Source organism: Salmo salar, chromosome ssa22, assembly GCF_905237065.1.
Source record: "Salmo salar chromosome ssa22, Ssal_v3.1, whole genome shotgun sequence".
Classification (NCBI taxonomy): domain Eukaryota; kingdom Metazoa; phylum Chordata; class Actinopteri; order Salmoniformes; family Salmonidae; genus Salmo; species Salmo salar.
In genome coordinates this window covers 42,104,820-42,119,298 of record NC_059463.1, presented here as the reverse complement: position 1 = coordinate 42,119,298, position 14,479 = coordinate 42,104,820, and the positions used below count along the sequence as shown (strand labels likewise).

Here is a 14,479-nt window from a genome sequence, read left to right as displayed (position 1 = left end):
GTTTTTGTACCTGGCCATTGTTTCGGTCCTTAAGTACTGACCATTGAAAAACCCACCATTCCTGCCCCTATGACATAATGCTTTGTAGACCTAAACCTGTGTGTAATATCATAAGCCTATAGTCTACCTATAGCCTACTTTACCATTTAATGTTTAGTTAACAATTAGACTGGGATATGGAAATAGATAGCTTTTACATCAAAAGGTATCTGAGATTTATCAGTCAAGGGGAACAATGCTTATCTCTCACATATTAAACGGGGTCTAGCCTACCAAAAGTGCAGTGTCGAAACTTTGGGATTAGCTTCATGCGGGTGTCGCATTTCTGTGACCAGGTGGCTGGAATTTGAGATCTCTGCTGCGTCCGTGTGTGTTGAACCGATCCGGTTCACGATGTGCATGAGTGATAGATAATATGTCATTGCTGATGACACAGGGACAGACATCCAACAAAAGATAGAGACCCAAGGACAATATATTTCAGCTGCGGAGTTCTGAAAGATAACGTGTCTACTGCGCCTGCGTTGCCACTTGTCACGGTGTATAGAAGCGCGTCGTTGGAGAGGTCCCACTCCCGCCAAGCGCTATAAAGTGGTTGTCATTGATACACGAATCATTTTAGAGCAGTGGTTAAGGTGGCATATCCACTGACAGCCGCGTTATTACTCACCTGCCACAGTTCCACAGGTCAGGTTTCACGCGTTAGGAATCCCCCAAGTCAGCCTTGGGGATTTTATGTCACTTACGCTGAAGTTGGTTTAGGCCGAACTGTCTTGTGCAAGTACGGAGGATCCAACTGAGCAGCAACAGAGAGACAGAGGACACGTAGAGACTCACTCTAGAAGGCTACCTTGGAGGAGAGGATTTTGAAGCAGAAATCTTACTGCCAAAGGATGTCGCACCAGACTGGAATACATGGTAAATGTCCTCTTGGGTAGGCCTAGACGCGCATGATATCATTTGAACGAATGATAGCTAGTGTTGTATTGTATAGAGGGGAAAAGTGATTATTATCAATTACCAGTGCTCTCTCTTTGCGCTGTGCCATTGTGCGTAAAAGCTCTCCAATCGTGTAGGCCTACCGATCCGTTCTGTTTTAAGAATTTGGTGTTGCAACAGAATTCGGGACATTCTACGACACAACACTGTAATTTGATGTTATGTAATGTGATGGTAATTCATTCTTACTTTAACGGGAAAGTTATGCCAGCTCATGGTATTCAGATAGTGAGTGACACCTCGGGGCGCAGTCTGTGTGAATACACATATGGAGCCTCTAACCTTACTCACATAATCATCTTCGTTGGAGTCTACATAATACCACACTTCTAAACATTTAGTCCCATATAGAACCATACATTTTTCTCCCATATGAGGGATATAATGTGAAACATTATTTGTCACTTTCCTAAAAGTATTGAACAGTTGGGATATTTCAAACCCTATACTTTTATGAGATGTACTGTATCTATGGGAATGTGTGTTTAGTTTATGGCTATGTGCATATGTTTCAGCATGTGAGTAACTGGAGCTTGGGGCGGAAGCATACATCTCCTCTCTCTCACTTATCTCACCTGATCCTACATCATTTATGAGACTGCTGCTGTGTTTGGTTTCCATGGTGAGAGAGGGGAGGCGTACAGTAAATCTTCTTAAAGAGAGGGAAACTCACTTCGAGTAATAACCCAAATTATGGGCTCAGTCCATTCGAAAGAGACCGACTTTCCGCAACCAGTATTGACTGTTCTGGGATCAGCTTGTTGTGTATAGACTCTATTCACTCCGTGTCAGCTGTACAGTATCTCTGTGACCCCTGTCTATGTCACTCAAGGCGATACCGTGAGTGCCTGGCAGGGGATCAGATTTTCTCCCCGGTGTCTCAAGTTCTTACTGCCCCATCTCTCTCTCTCGCTCTCTTTCTTTCTCTCTCTCCATCTTCCTCTCCTTCTCTCTCTCCCCGTCTCCCTCTCTCTCTCTCTCGCTTCCTTTCTCCCTTTCTCTTGATCTCTCTCTATCTCTGTTTCTATACCTCTCTTTCTCTCTCCCTCTCCACCCCTGACCCCACTCTCTCTCTTTCTCCCTTTCTCTATATCTCTCTCCACCTCCCTATCTCTTTCTCTTTGTCTCCCTATACCTCTCTCTGTCTCCCTCTCTCTCTGTCCCCCCCCCATTGTCTCTCTCTTGTCTACCATACCATTGTAGCATCGGATGAACTGAAGGACTTCCTGGCCAGGGTGAGGGGAGGGACCATCAGAATAGCAAAGATTGTCATCAGAGATGGTAAGTATGGGTGTTGTATGTACACAGTATGTGAAGTCTAGAACAAAGACTGAGTAAAGAGTACCTGTTTATCTACCAATTGGCTGATCTTCTTAACCTGATCCACTGGGACGTGGAAACTATTTAAATGTGAGGACTGTGCTCAAAGATGAGAGTTTGATATGAGTATTTATCTGTCCATCTTCCAGAGGAACTGGTGTTAGGCTCATACAGAGAACCTGCAAAGAGCTGGGACAAGGACTATGATCACTTCCTTCTTCCTCTGCTGGTGGCTCAGGAGCCCTGCTACATCCTGTACCGCCTCGACTCCCAGAATGCACAGGGCTATGAATGGATCTTCATCGCTTGGTCACCTGATCAATCACCAGTACGTAAATACTAAGACCACACATCTCTATTTGCAGTCAACATTGAATAACATTATGCAAGCTTGCAATACTATACAAATCCAAGAAAAAAATTACGGTTGTGTTTTATTGTCACATACACCGGAGAGGTGCAGTGAAATGTGTTGTTTTACAAGGTTGTATTACAGCTCGTCTTACAGCTCCCCTGGAGCAAATTAGTGTTAAGTGCCTTGCTCAAAATCGACAGATTTTTCACCTCGTCTGCTCAAGTATTCGACAGCAACCTTTCGTTTACTGGCCCAATGCTCTAACCGTTAGGCTACCTGCAACGCTCTAACCGCTAGGCTACCTGCAACGCTCTAACCGCTAGGCTACCTGCAACGCTCTAACCGCTAGGCTACCTGCAACGCTCTAACCGCTAGGCTACCTGCAACGCTCTAACCGCTAGGCTACCTGCCATGCTCTAACCGCTAGGCTACCTGCAACGCTCTAACCGCTAGGCTACCTGCCATGCTCTAACCGCTAGGCTACCTGCAACGCTCTAACCGCTAGGCTACCTGCAACGCTCTAACCGCTAGGCTACCTACAACGCTCTAACCGCTAGGCTACCTGCAACGCTCTAACCCCTAGGCTACCTGCCATGCTCTAACCGCTAGGCTACCTGCAATGCTCTAACCGCTAGGCTACCTGCCATGCTCTAACCACTACGCTACCTGCCTCGATCATGCGTACAGTTTATACACATTTTCTGTAAAACATGCACATGCAATGCACTATCCAGTGTTCAGTGTTTTTTTTCCTCATCCGCTATGCCCCCTGTAGGTGAGGGAGAAGATGGTCTACGCTGCCACCCGTGCCACATTAAAGAAGGAGTTTGGCGGAGGCCACATCAAGGATGAGATGTTTGGCACAGTTGAGGTCTGTGGTCTGGAATCATCAAATCCAAAACACTTTTATTTCACTTTGGTTTAACTAACTTGTTGGTTAACCCTATCAATCCCCGGCCTTTGAAATAACCTCCCTTCCCTTTATTTTCTGCATATTGGAACATTTGACTCACTCCACAGCATACAAATGTTTCTACTCTGTTCAGGAGGTCCAGGGCCAGGGGTTAAGATGCTTACTAGACAACACCCACTCCAGAGTCCACAAAGTAGAGCAAAGTTCCACATTCCATTTGGGTAGACTAGACACAAGAGGGCAGTTGATGAAGGAGGGGTTAAATGAGGTCTTGACCTCATTAGGTCAGAAGATTATCATGTGAAGACACTACAGTCAGTGACTGATGTCACCCAGTTACCTTTTCTGTCTATATATCAGTTTCCAATCAGTCGAATCACTATGTGATTGACAGCTCATGGTAACAGCTGATCACAACCCTTCCTCAGTGGCCTCATCTACCTCCTTACATATGTAGGATCTTAATCTGTTGCAGGACAACGTTCTGGCAATACAGGAAATGTCAAACTTATTGTGTATTTGCATTTTAAAAGGCTTCTGAAGTTTGTCATTTCCACTTTGAAATTTCCCCTACGAAACATGTATCAACCCCTACAAAAATGTCCATTATTATAATCCACATAATAATTCACATTTTCTGTTGCTGTAAGATTATTTTCATGCTGCAGGAAACTGGCTCAAATGAAGAGTTAAGATGATGTGTGATAAATTGGATCGGTGCCCTCTTTTTATGAATAAAGTATGTTGGGCTTGTTTAGGGAATCACTTCCTGGTTCCTGTGTCCACAGGAAGACCTGTGTTTCCAGGGGTACCTGCGTCACATGTCCTCCTGCTCCTCCCCTGCACCTCTCACAGTAGCGGAGCAGGAGCTGCAGCGAATAAAAATCACAGAGGTAAAGCAAAGGGGAGTGACTGTGCTATATATCCACCAATTAGTATATTATTTTCAGTGTATATTACAAACATATATGATGAAGGCTACTACTGTGAGATAATGTATCTTGTTATACCTTTGTATGATGTGTAGTACATATTGTCATCCTTATGTGTTTGTGTCTCTGTAATGTGCCATCCAGGACAAGGTTGTATGGGTAAGCTAGGGTTCTTCTCTCAGTATTTTCACGTGTGTATTTTGTATCTGTGTGTGTATGTGTGTGTTTCTGAGCATCTGGTTCAGGTGTATGTAGGCAATGAGTGCAAGTATGTGTGCAAACTGTGCGTGAATGTGTGTGAGAGAAAAAAGAGAGAAAGAGATTAAACATTGTCCATTATATGCCCACAGGATGAGCGTAGAAGGTTAAGCAACACTCCTAGAGGACGAGCAAAGGTTTGTCCCGCCCTCTCATCTTCAACTCTGTACTAAAGACCTTTAAAAGTGGCACTCCAGTCTCCTTTTCAACTCATTTAACAAAAGGCACATCTCAATAGGTGGTCCAGGTAAGTCATGACATTGCACATGTGGGGGGGGGCTTTCCTCTTTTGTTCTCTATTGCTTGGATGTTCTTATAGGCACTATAGTATTGCCAGCCTAATCTCGGGAGTTGATAGGCTTGAAGTCATAAACAGCGCAGTGCTTCAAGCATTGCGAAGAGCTGCTGGCAAACGCAGGAAAGTGCTGTTTGAATGAATGCTTATGAGCCTGCTGCTACCTACCACCGCTCAGTCAGACTGCTCTATCAAATATCGAATCATAGACTTAATTATAATATAATAAACACACAGAAATACGAGCCTTAGGTCATTAATATGGTCAAATCCGGAAACGATCATTTCGAAAACAAAACGTTTATTCTTTCAGTGAAATATGGAACCGTTCTGTATTTTATCGAGCGGGTGGCAACCCTAAGTCTAAATATTGCTGTTACATTGCACAACCTTCAATGTTATGTCATAATCATGTACAATTCTGGCATATTAATTACAGTCTCTGTTAGGAAGAAATGGTCTTCACACAGTTCACAACGAGCCAGGCGTCCCAAACTGCTGCATATACCCTGACTCTGCTTGCACAGAACGCACTGAATTGGTCGGCCTCTACTGTTTTCACTTGCATCTCTTTATTGATTTGTGTAGTTGATAACAACTTTTCCTTCTGCAGTACCTTGTTCATTATAGTTTATGTAGGAATACATTATTGATGTGTGTTATGCAGAAACTGTGGTTTTATGGCTATATGTCGGCCCCTACAGGTGACAATGGAGTTTGGTTTGGACAAAAGGCACCAGACTCTTACAGGCCTGGTGTTCCCTCTACAGGAGGAGGCCAAACGCGCTCTGCAGCAACTCAATCAGAAACGTATCAACTACATACAGCTGGTGAGCAGGCCTCACGTTACAAACGTACAAAACAAAGTCAAACAAAACATGCAACAAACATTCTGTATCTCTTGCACACATGCAGGTACGCACAAGCACACACACACACACACACACACACACTCAGTATACACACACTCAGTATTGTGATTTTTGGTGTGTGTCTCAGAAGTTGGACACAGAGAAAGAGACAGTGGAGCTGGTCCACACCAACCCCACAGAGACCCGTGAGCTTCCCTACAGAATCCCTACAGATACACCCAGATACCACTTCTTCATCTTCAAACACTCCCACCAAGGACAGCAACAGGAGGCTCTGGGTCAGTATCACACACACGCACACACATATACACACATGCACAGCCACGCACGTGCACACACATTATACGCAATTAAAGGTTATAGGATCTCTCATAATCCTTCTCTCACTCTCTGTCTCGCACTCTCTCTCATTCTCTCTCTCGTTCTCTCTCTCGTTCTCCCTCTCTCTCGTTCTCTCTCTCGTTCTCTCTCTCATTCTCTCTCTCTCGTTCTCCCTCTCTCTCTTGTTCTCTCTCTCTCGTTCTCTCTCGTTCTCTCTCGTTCTCTCTCTCTCGTTCTCTCTCGTCTCTCTCGTTCTCTCTCTCTCTCTCTCTCTCTCTCTCTCTCTCTCTCTCTCTCTCTCTCTCTCTCTCTCTCAGTGTTCATCTACTCCATGCCAGGGTATAGCTGCAGCATTAAGGAGCGGATGTTGTACTCTAGCTGTAAGAACCCGCTACTGGATGAGGTGGAGAGAGACTACCGTCTAGATATCGCCAAAAAGGTTCAACAATTACACAACCTCCAAGTTACCCATCTTTAATGTACATTATAATATCAGACTGTCATATCACAGTGTGCATGTATACTGATCTTGATATTTTCCAAGTATGTTCCTTCTTTCTCCCTCTTCCCTTTTTCTCTCGTGTGTGTGTGTGTGTGTGTGTGTGTGTGTGTGTGTGTGTGTGTGTGTGTGTGTGTGTGTGTGTGTGTGTGTGTGTGTGTGTGTGTGTGTGTACAGATTGAGATTGACAGTGGGGATGGGCTGACGGAGGAGTTTCTGTATGAGGAGGTCCATCCCATTGAACACACTCTGAAGCAGGTGTTCGCCAAGCCACGTGGGCCAGGGGGGAAGAGGGGCAACAAGCGCCTCGTCAAGGGGGCCGGAGAGAACGGGGAAGAGAGCTAGAGAGTGACAGGAACAGACTCACACCCAAACCTCCACGTATAACCTGGCCTCTTTCTCCTCAACTGTCTGTTTCTTACCTTGTGGATCTGATGGTGCTTATTTTAACATAAAGCAACGTCTCAAGGTCTGTTTTTTATCTTATGCAACATTACTTGTATGTTCCCTTTTTCCACTCTGTCCATCGGTTCACCATCAGTGCCCTGGTCCCCATACTAAAAGACACATCACCTTGCCCTTCCCCGAAACGACTGATCACAGTCAGATGAAGGTTCAATCAGATACAGGTTGAAGCATGTCAGGATGCTCATTATTTTACATCATCTTCCAATAAATAAAAAATGATGTATATTTCATTTGTCTTCTGTTTTTACTAAATGTTTGGGAAATAGAGGATACAACAAGGGACGATCAAGTGTTAAATAAAATCATGTGTGTGAATGTGTGTTTGTACATACCACAGTGATAATCTGAATAAAGTCAAATTATGTCTGAGAAATATTTTTTTGAATGGCACACGGCCTCTACCTGGAAAATAACCTTGTCTACCTGATATGCTTGCATATCGTTGATTGTTTGTCCTGTAAAACAGAAAGTATAAATTAAAGAAGTAAAATTGGAGACGTATTTGTTTGTAAACACTCATTTAAACAATTAATAGGTTTACACACGGTAATCACAAAGTTAAAGAATCAACAGTAGCCTATGAAACATTATGAGGGAAGGCAGAGCATTATAAGGGGGAGGCTCAGTCAGCTAATGTCAATTTCAGTCAGCTTTCCTGGAAAGTGCTCTACTTAGAAGTCATCCGCTGTGCATTAGGCGTACTGGTGATGCCGGCTGAGCCTCTTCCATAGCCCTGGCGCGAGGCTGAAAAGGAAACTCGAGCACGCGCCGGAGCAAGTCGAAACGCAGCGCAGTTCCGCGGAACAGGGTGGGCACTGGGCAGGTGCGGCCCCTGCAATACAAAACCATTCTTGGAATTAGATTCATAGAACTTCCTTCAACAAGCAACACTGAATTTACAAGAGAGTCCTTTTCTCACCGTCTTTCCGTAGAATAGAATAAGAACAGTGTCTGATGAGCGGATTTCTCTGCTGGACTTCACCCTCTATTTTTTCGGAGGTTGAAACTGACAGTTGGAGATTTTATAGTTATGACCAAAATAAGTTAGGATTATTTTAAATTTAGAAAAAAATCTGAAAACTCTATTTAGTTAATGAGATTACTTTTGTTTTTCGGATTATTGGCGCCATGACAAAGTCAACTCAGTGACTGTTCCTACAATATATAATAATCACTGGCTTTATTGGATAATTGGCATAAGCATACAGGCCAAAATGTTTAAACTGGATTCATATTCATTATGATTTCTTGTGTTCAAAGGTAAATTGAATTTGTTGTTGGCACAATTAGGCTACATGCACTAATTTTCATTTCACAATTGGAGTTCCGGAACTCCAATTTGAGCAGCAGCAGCTGAAAAAATGAGCTCCTACAAATATTGAAATTTACATGGTTTTTAGAGTGAAGTACATCGGAAAAAAGCTAAAGAAAACTGCAAGACTGAATAGGAGAAAAAACAAGCAACAAACAAAGAAGATAGGCTTTTGAAAAATAACTATTTTTCATAAAATTGTAGTTATCTTAGCTAGCTGAATTGTTTACCAGTTGCTAAGCAGTTGCTAGGGACTCTTTTGGAAGAAGCTAGCTAGCTAACGAAGAACAACAAAGAATATCTAGTTAACAGAAGAAAAGAAGGAGAAAATCAGGACAGAAGAAAAAGGATATCAAAGTGAAACAGTTCTCTAAAGACACAAGAGACAATAATACAAGAAACAACACTTCTGTAGCTTGTCAACTATGTGTCTGTCTATCCCTGTTCTCTCCTCTCTGCACAGGCCATACAAACGCTTCACACCGCGTGGCCGCTGCCACTCTAACCTGGTGGTCCCAGCGCGCACGACCCACGTGGAGTTCCAGGTCTCCGGCAGCCTCTGGAACTGCCGGTCTGCAGCCAACAAGGCTGAGTTCATCTCAGCCTATGCTACCCTCCAGTCCCTAGACTTCCTGGCGCTGACGGAAACATGGATTACCACAGATAACACTGCTACTCCTACTGCTCTCTCTTCGTCTGCCCACGTGTTCTCGCATACCCCTAGAGCATCGAGCCAGCGGGGTGGTGGCACTGGAATCCTCATCTCTCCCAAGTGGACATTCTCTCTTTCTCCCCTGACCCATCTGTCTATCTCCTCATTTGAATTCCATGCTGTCACAGTTACCAGCCCTTTCAAGCTTAACATCCTTATCATTTATCGCCCTCCAGGTTCCCTTGGAGAGTTCATCAATGAGCTTGACGCCTTGATAAGTTCCTTTCCTGAGGATGGCTCACCTCTCACAGTTCTGGGTGACTTTAATCTCCCCACGTCTACCTTTGACTCATTCCTCTCTGCCTCCTTCTTTCCACTCCTCTCCTCTTTTGACCTCACCCTCTCACCTTCCCCCCCTACTCACAAGGCAGGCAATACGCTTGACCTCATCTTTACTAGATGCTGTTCTTCCACTAATCTCATTGCAACTCCCCTCCAAATCTCCGACCACTACCTTGTATCCTTTTCCCTCTTGCTCTCATCCAACACTTCTCACTCTGCCCCTACTCGGATGGTATTGCGCCGTCCCAACCTTCGCTCTCTCTCTCCCGCTACTCTCTCCTCTTCCATCCTATCATCTCTTCCCTCTGCTCAAACCTTCTCCAACCTATCTCCTGATTCTGCCTCCTCAACCCTCCTCTCCTCCCTTTCTGCATCCTGTGATTTTCTCTGTCCCCTATCCTCCAGGCCGGCTCGGTCCTCCCCTCCTGCTCCGTGGCTCGACGACTCACTACGAGCTCACAGAACAGGACTCCGGGCAGCCGAGCGGAAATGGAGGAAAACTCGCCTCCCCTGCGGACCTGGCATCCTTTCACTCCCTCCTCTCTACATTCTCCTCTTCTGTCTCTGCTGCTAAAGCCACTTTCTACCACTCTAAATTCCAAGCATCTGCCTCTAACCCTAGGGAAGCTCTTTGCTACCTTCTCCTCCCTCCTGAATCCTCCTCCCCCTCCCCCCTCCTCCCTCTCTGCGGATGACTTCGTCAACCATTTTGAAAAGAAGGTTGACGATATCCGATCCTCGTTTGCTAAGTCAAACGACACCGCTGGTCCTGCTCACACTGCCCTACCCTGTGCTTTGACCTCTTTCTCCCCTCTCTCTCCAGATGAAATCTCGCGTCTTGTGACGGCCGGCCGCCCAACAACCTGCCCACTTGAACCTATCCCCTCCTCTCTTCTCCAGACCATTTCCGGAGACCTTCTCCCCTTCCTCACCTCGCTCATCAACTCATCCTTGACCGCTGGCTACGTCCCTTCCATCTTCAAGAGAGCGAGAGTTGCACCCCTTCTGAAAAAACCTACACTCGATCCCTCCGATGTCAACAACTACAGACCAGTATCCCTTCTTTCTTTTCTCTCCAAAACTCTTGAACGTGCCGTCCTTGGCCAGCTCTCCTGCTATCTCTCTCAGAATGACCTTCTTGATCCTAATCAGTCAGGTTTCAAGACTGGGCATTCAACTGAGACTGCTCTTCTCTGTGTCACGGAGGCTCTCCACACTGCTAAAGCTTACTCTCTCTCCTCTGCTCTCATCCTTCTAGACCTATCTGCTGCCTTTGATACTGTGAACCATCAGATCCTCCTCTCCACCCTCTCCGAGTTGGGCATCTCCGGCGCGGCCCACGCTTGGATTGCGTCCTACCTGACAGGTCGCTCCTACCAGGTGGCGTGGCGAGAATCTGTCTCCGCACCATGCGCTCTCACCACTGGTGTCCCCCAGGGCTCTGTTCTAGGCCCTCTCCTATTCTCGCTATACACCAAGTCACTTGGCTCTGTCATATCTTCACATGGTCTCTCCTATCATTGCTATGCAGACGACACACAATTAATCTTCTCCTTTCCCCCTTCTGATAACCAGGCGGCGAATCGCATCTCTGCATGTCTGTCAGACATATCAGTGTGGATGACAGATCACCAGCTCAAGCTAAACCTCGGCAAGACGGAGCTGCTCTTCCTCCCGGGGAAGGACTGCCCGTTCCATGATCTCGCCATCACGGTTGACAACTCCCTTGTGTCCTCCTCCCAGAGTGCTAAGAACCTTGGCGTGATCCTGGACAACACCCTGTCATTCTCCACTAACATCAAGGCGGTGACCCGATCCTGTAGGTTCATGCTCTACAACATTCGCAGAGTACGACCCTGCCTCACACAGGAAGCGGCGCAGGTCCTAATCCAGGCACTTGTCATCTCCCGTCTGGATTACTGCAACTCGCTGTTGGCTGGGCTCCCTGCCTGTGCCATTAAACCCCTACAACTCATCCAGAACGCCGCAGCCCGTCTGGTGTTCAACCTTCCCAAGTTCTCTCACGTCACCCCGCTCCTCCGCTTTCTCCACTGGCTTCCAGTTGAAGCTCGCATCCGCTACAAGACCATGGTGATTGCCTACGGAGCTGTGAAGGGAACGGCACCTCCATACCTTCAGGCTCTGATCAGGCCCTACACCCAAACAAGGGCACTGCGTTCATCCACCTCTGGCCTGCTGGCCCCCCTACCTCTGAGGAAGCACAGTTCCCGCTCAGCCCAGTCAAAACTGTTCGCTGCTCTGGCACCCCAATGGTGGAACAAGCTCCCTCACGACGCCAGGACAGCGGAGTCAGTCACCACCTTCCGGAGACACCTGAAACCCCACCTCTTTAAGGAATACCTAGGATAGGATAAAGTAATCCTTCTAACCCCCCCCTTAAAAGATTTGATGCACTATTGTAAAGTGGTTGTTCCACTAGATATCATAAGGTGAATGCACCAATTTGTAAGTCGCTCTGGATAAGAGCGTCTGCTAAATTACTTAAATGTAATGTAAATGTAACAATTTGGCTGTGCTGAGAAAATCAAATGTAGCCACGTTTTTACATCACATGTAGGAAATGAAGGAACATTCAGCACAGAGTTTAAGGTGACTATGCATAGATGACAACAGAGAGTAGCAGTGGTGTAAAGAGGGGGTGGGGGGGCGCTGCAAATAGTCTGGGTAGTTATTTGATTAGATGTTCAGGAGTCTTATGGCTTGGGGGTAGAAGCTGTTTAGAAGTCTCTTGGACCTAGACTTGGCGCTCCGGTACTGCTTGCCATGCGGTAGCAGAGAGAACAGTCTATGACTAGGGTGGCTGGAGTCTTTGACAATTTTTAGGGCCTTCCTCTGACACCATCTGGTATAGAGGTCCTGGATGGCAGGGAGTTTGGCCCCAGTGATGTACTGGGCCGTTCGCACTACCCTCTGTAGTGCCTTGTGGTCGGAGGCCGAGCAGTTGCCATACCAGGTAGTTATGCAACCTGTCAGGATGCTCTTGATGGATCTGAGGACCCATGCCAAATATTTTCAGTCTCCTGAGGGGGAATAGGTTTTGTCGTGCCCTCTTCACAACAGTCTTGGTGTGCTTGGACCATGTTAGTTTGTTGGTGATGTGGACACCAAGGAACTTGAAGCTCTCAACCTGCTCCACTGCAGCCCCATCGATGAGAATGGGGGAGTGCTGTCTGTTTCTTACCTTGTGGATCTGATAGTGCTTAATAACTCTACCTACATGTACACATTACCTCAACTAACCGGTGCCCCCGCACATTGACTCTGTATTAGTACCCCACTGTATATAGTCTCGCTGTTGTTATTTCATTGCTGCTCTTTAATTACTTGTTACTTTTAGCTCTTATTCTTATATGTATTTTTTGAAACTGCATTGTTGGTTAGGGACTCGTAAGTAAGTATTTCATTGTAAAATCTACACCCGTTGTATTCGGCGCATGTGACTAATAACATTTGATTTGATTTGATTACCTGTAAAATGAAAAGGTAAAATAGTACATCATGTAACATTATTACACCACTACATATCTACAATACAAAATCTACAATACAAAATGTATAATACCACAAGACAACAATATTACAAAGTACGTGTGTGTAAAGTGCGTGTGCTAGCGCTTGTGTGCATATGCGTGTCTCTGTTCCATAAGGTGTATTTTTACCAGTTTAAAAAAAATCAGACTCTACTGCTTGCATCAGTTACCTGATGTGGAACAGAGTTCCATGTAGTCATGGCTCTATGTAGTACTGCGCACCTCCCATAGTTTGTTCTGGACTTGGGGATTGTGAAGAAACCTCTGGTGGCATGTCTTGTGGGGTATGCATGGGTGTCCAAGCTGTGTGCTAGTAGTTTAAACAGACACCTCGGTGCATTCAGCTTTTCAACACTTCTTACAAAAACATGTAGTGATGAAGTCAATATCTCTTCCACTCTGAGGAATGAGAGATTGACATGCAAATCATTCTTAGCTCTCCATGTACTTTTAAGGGCAAGCCATGCTGCCCTGTTCTGAGCCAATTGTAATTTTCCTAAGTCCATCTTTTTGTATCTGACAGTAGTCTAGGTGCTACAAAACTAGGGCCTGTAAGACATGCCTTGTTGATAATGTTTTTAAGAAGGCAGAGAAGGACTTTATTATAGACAGACTTCTCCCCATCTTATCTACTGTTGTATCAATGTGTTTTGCCCATGACAGTTTACAATCCAGGGTTACTCCAAGCAGTTTAGTCACCTCAACTTGCTCAATTTCCATATTATTCATTACAATATTTAGTTGAGGTTTAGGGTTTTGTGAATGATTTGTCCCAAGTACAATGCTTTTAGTTTTGTAAATATTGAGCTAATGTGAATCCTGTTTCCATTGATCATCCTTGAGTTGTTTCTACAACTTGATTGGAGTCCACCTGTGGTAAATTCAATTGATTGGACATGATTTGGAAAGGCACACACCTATCTATATAAGGCCCCACAGTTGACAGTGCATATCAGAGCAAAAACCAAGCCATGAGGTCGAAGGAATTGTCCGTAGGGCGCTGAGACAGGATTGTGTTGAGGCAGAGATCTGGGAAAGGGTAACAGAAAATTGCAGCATTGAAGGTCCAAGAACACAGTGGCCTCCATCATTCTTAAATGGAAGAAGTTTTGAACTACCAAGATTCTTCCTAGAGCTGGCCGCCTGACCAAACTGAGCAATCGGGGGAGAAGGGCCTTGGTCAGGGAGGTGACGAAGAACCCGATGGTCACTCTGACAGAGCTCCAGAGTTCCTCTGTGGAGATGGGAGAAACTTCCAGAAGGACAACCATCTCTGTAGCACTCCACCAATCAGGCCTTTATGGTAGAGTGGCCAGACGGAAGCCACTCCTCAGATAAAGGCAAATGACAGCTCACTTGGAGCTTGCCAAAAGACACCTAAAAGACTATC

General features: G+C 45.5%; 1 protein-coding gene across 3 annotated transcripts; it reads left to right on the top strand.

The window, feature by feature from the left end:
• Window positions 1-387: 387 nt before the first annotated feature.
• On the top strand, window positions 388-7,601 carry LOC106583460 (twinfilin-2). 3 transcript variants are annotated; one of them, XM_014167659.2, is made up of 11 exons: window positions 388-918; window positions 2,203-2,280; window positions 2,469-2,647; window positions 3,450-3,545; window positions 4,376-4,480; window positions 4,664-4,678; window positions 4,870-4,914; window positions 5,777-5,902; window positions 6,075-6,222; window positions 6,583-6,704; window positions 6,942-7,601. In XM_014167659.2, exons 1-11 carry the CDS (start codon window positions 894-896, stop codon window positions 7,107-7,109), a joined length of 1,107 nt encoding a protein of 368 aa, XP_014023134.1. In that variant the 5' UTR covers window positions 388-893; the 3' UTR covers window positions 7,110-7,601. The 3 variants fall into 3 exon arrangements, with proteins under 3 accessions (XP_014023134.1, XP_014023133.1, XP_014023136.1); XM_014167658.2 differs by having other exon boundaries at window positions 406-918; window positions 6,072-6,222; XM_014167661.2 differs by lacking the exon at window positions 4,664-4,678 and having other exon boundaries at window positions 406-918; window positions 6,072-6,222.
• The last annotated feature ends 6,878 nt before the right edge of the window (window positions 7,602-14,479 follow it).

Bases quoted from the DNA above. Each gene is read 5' to 3' on its own strand.
- LOC106583460 (XM_014167658.2), top strand. From the start codon at position 894: ATGTCGCACCAGACTGGAATACATG. The intron at 919-2,202 runs GTAAATGTCCTC...ATACCATTGTAG, and splicing joins GCACCAGACTGGAATACATG to CATCGGATGAACTGAAGGAC. The intron at 2,648-3,449 runs GTACGTAAATAC...TGCCCCCTGTAG, and splicing joins GGTCACCTGATCAATCACCA to GTGAGGGAGAAGATGGTCTA.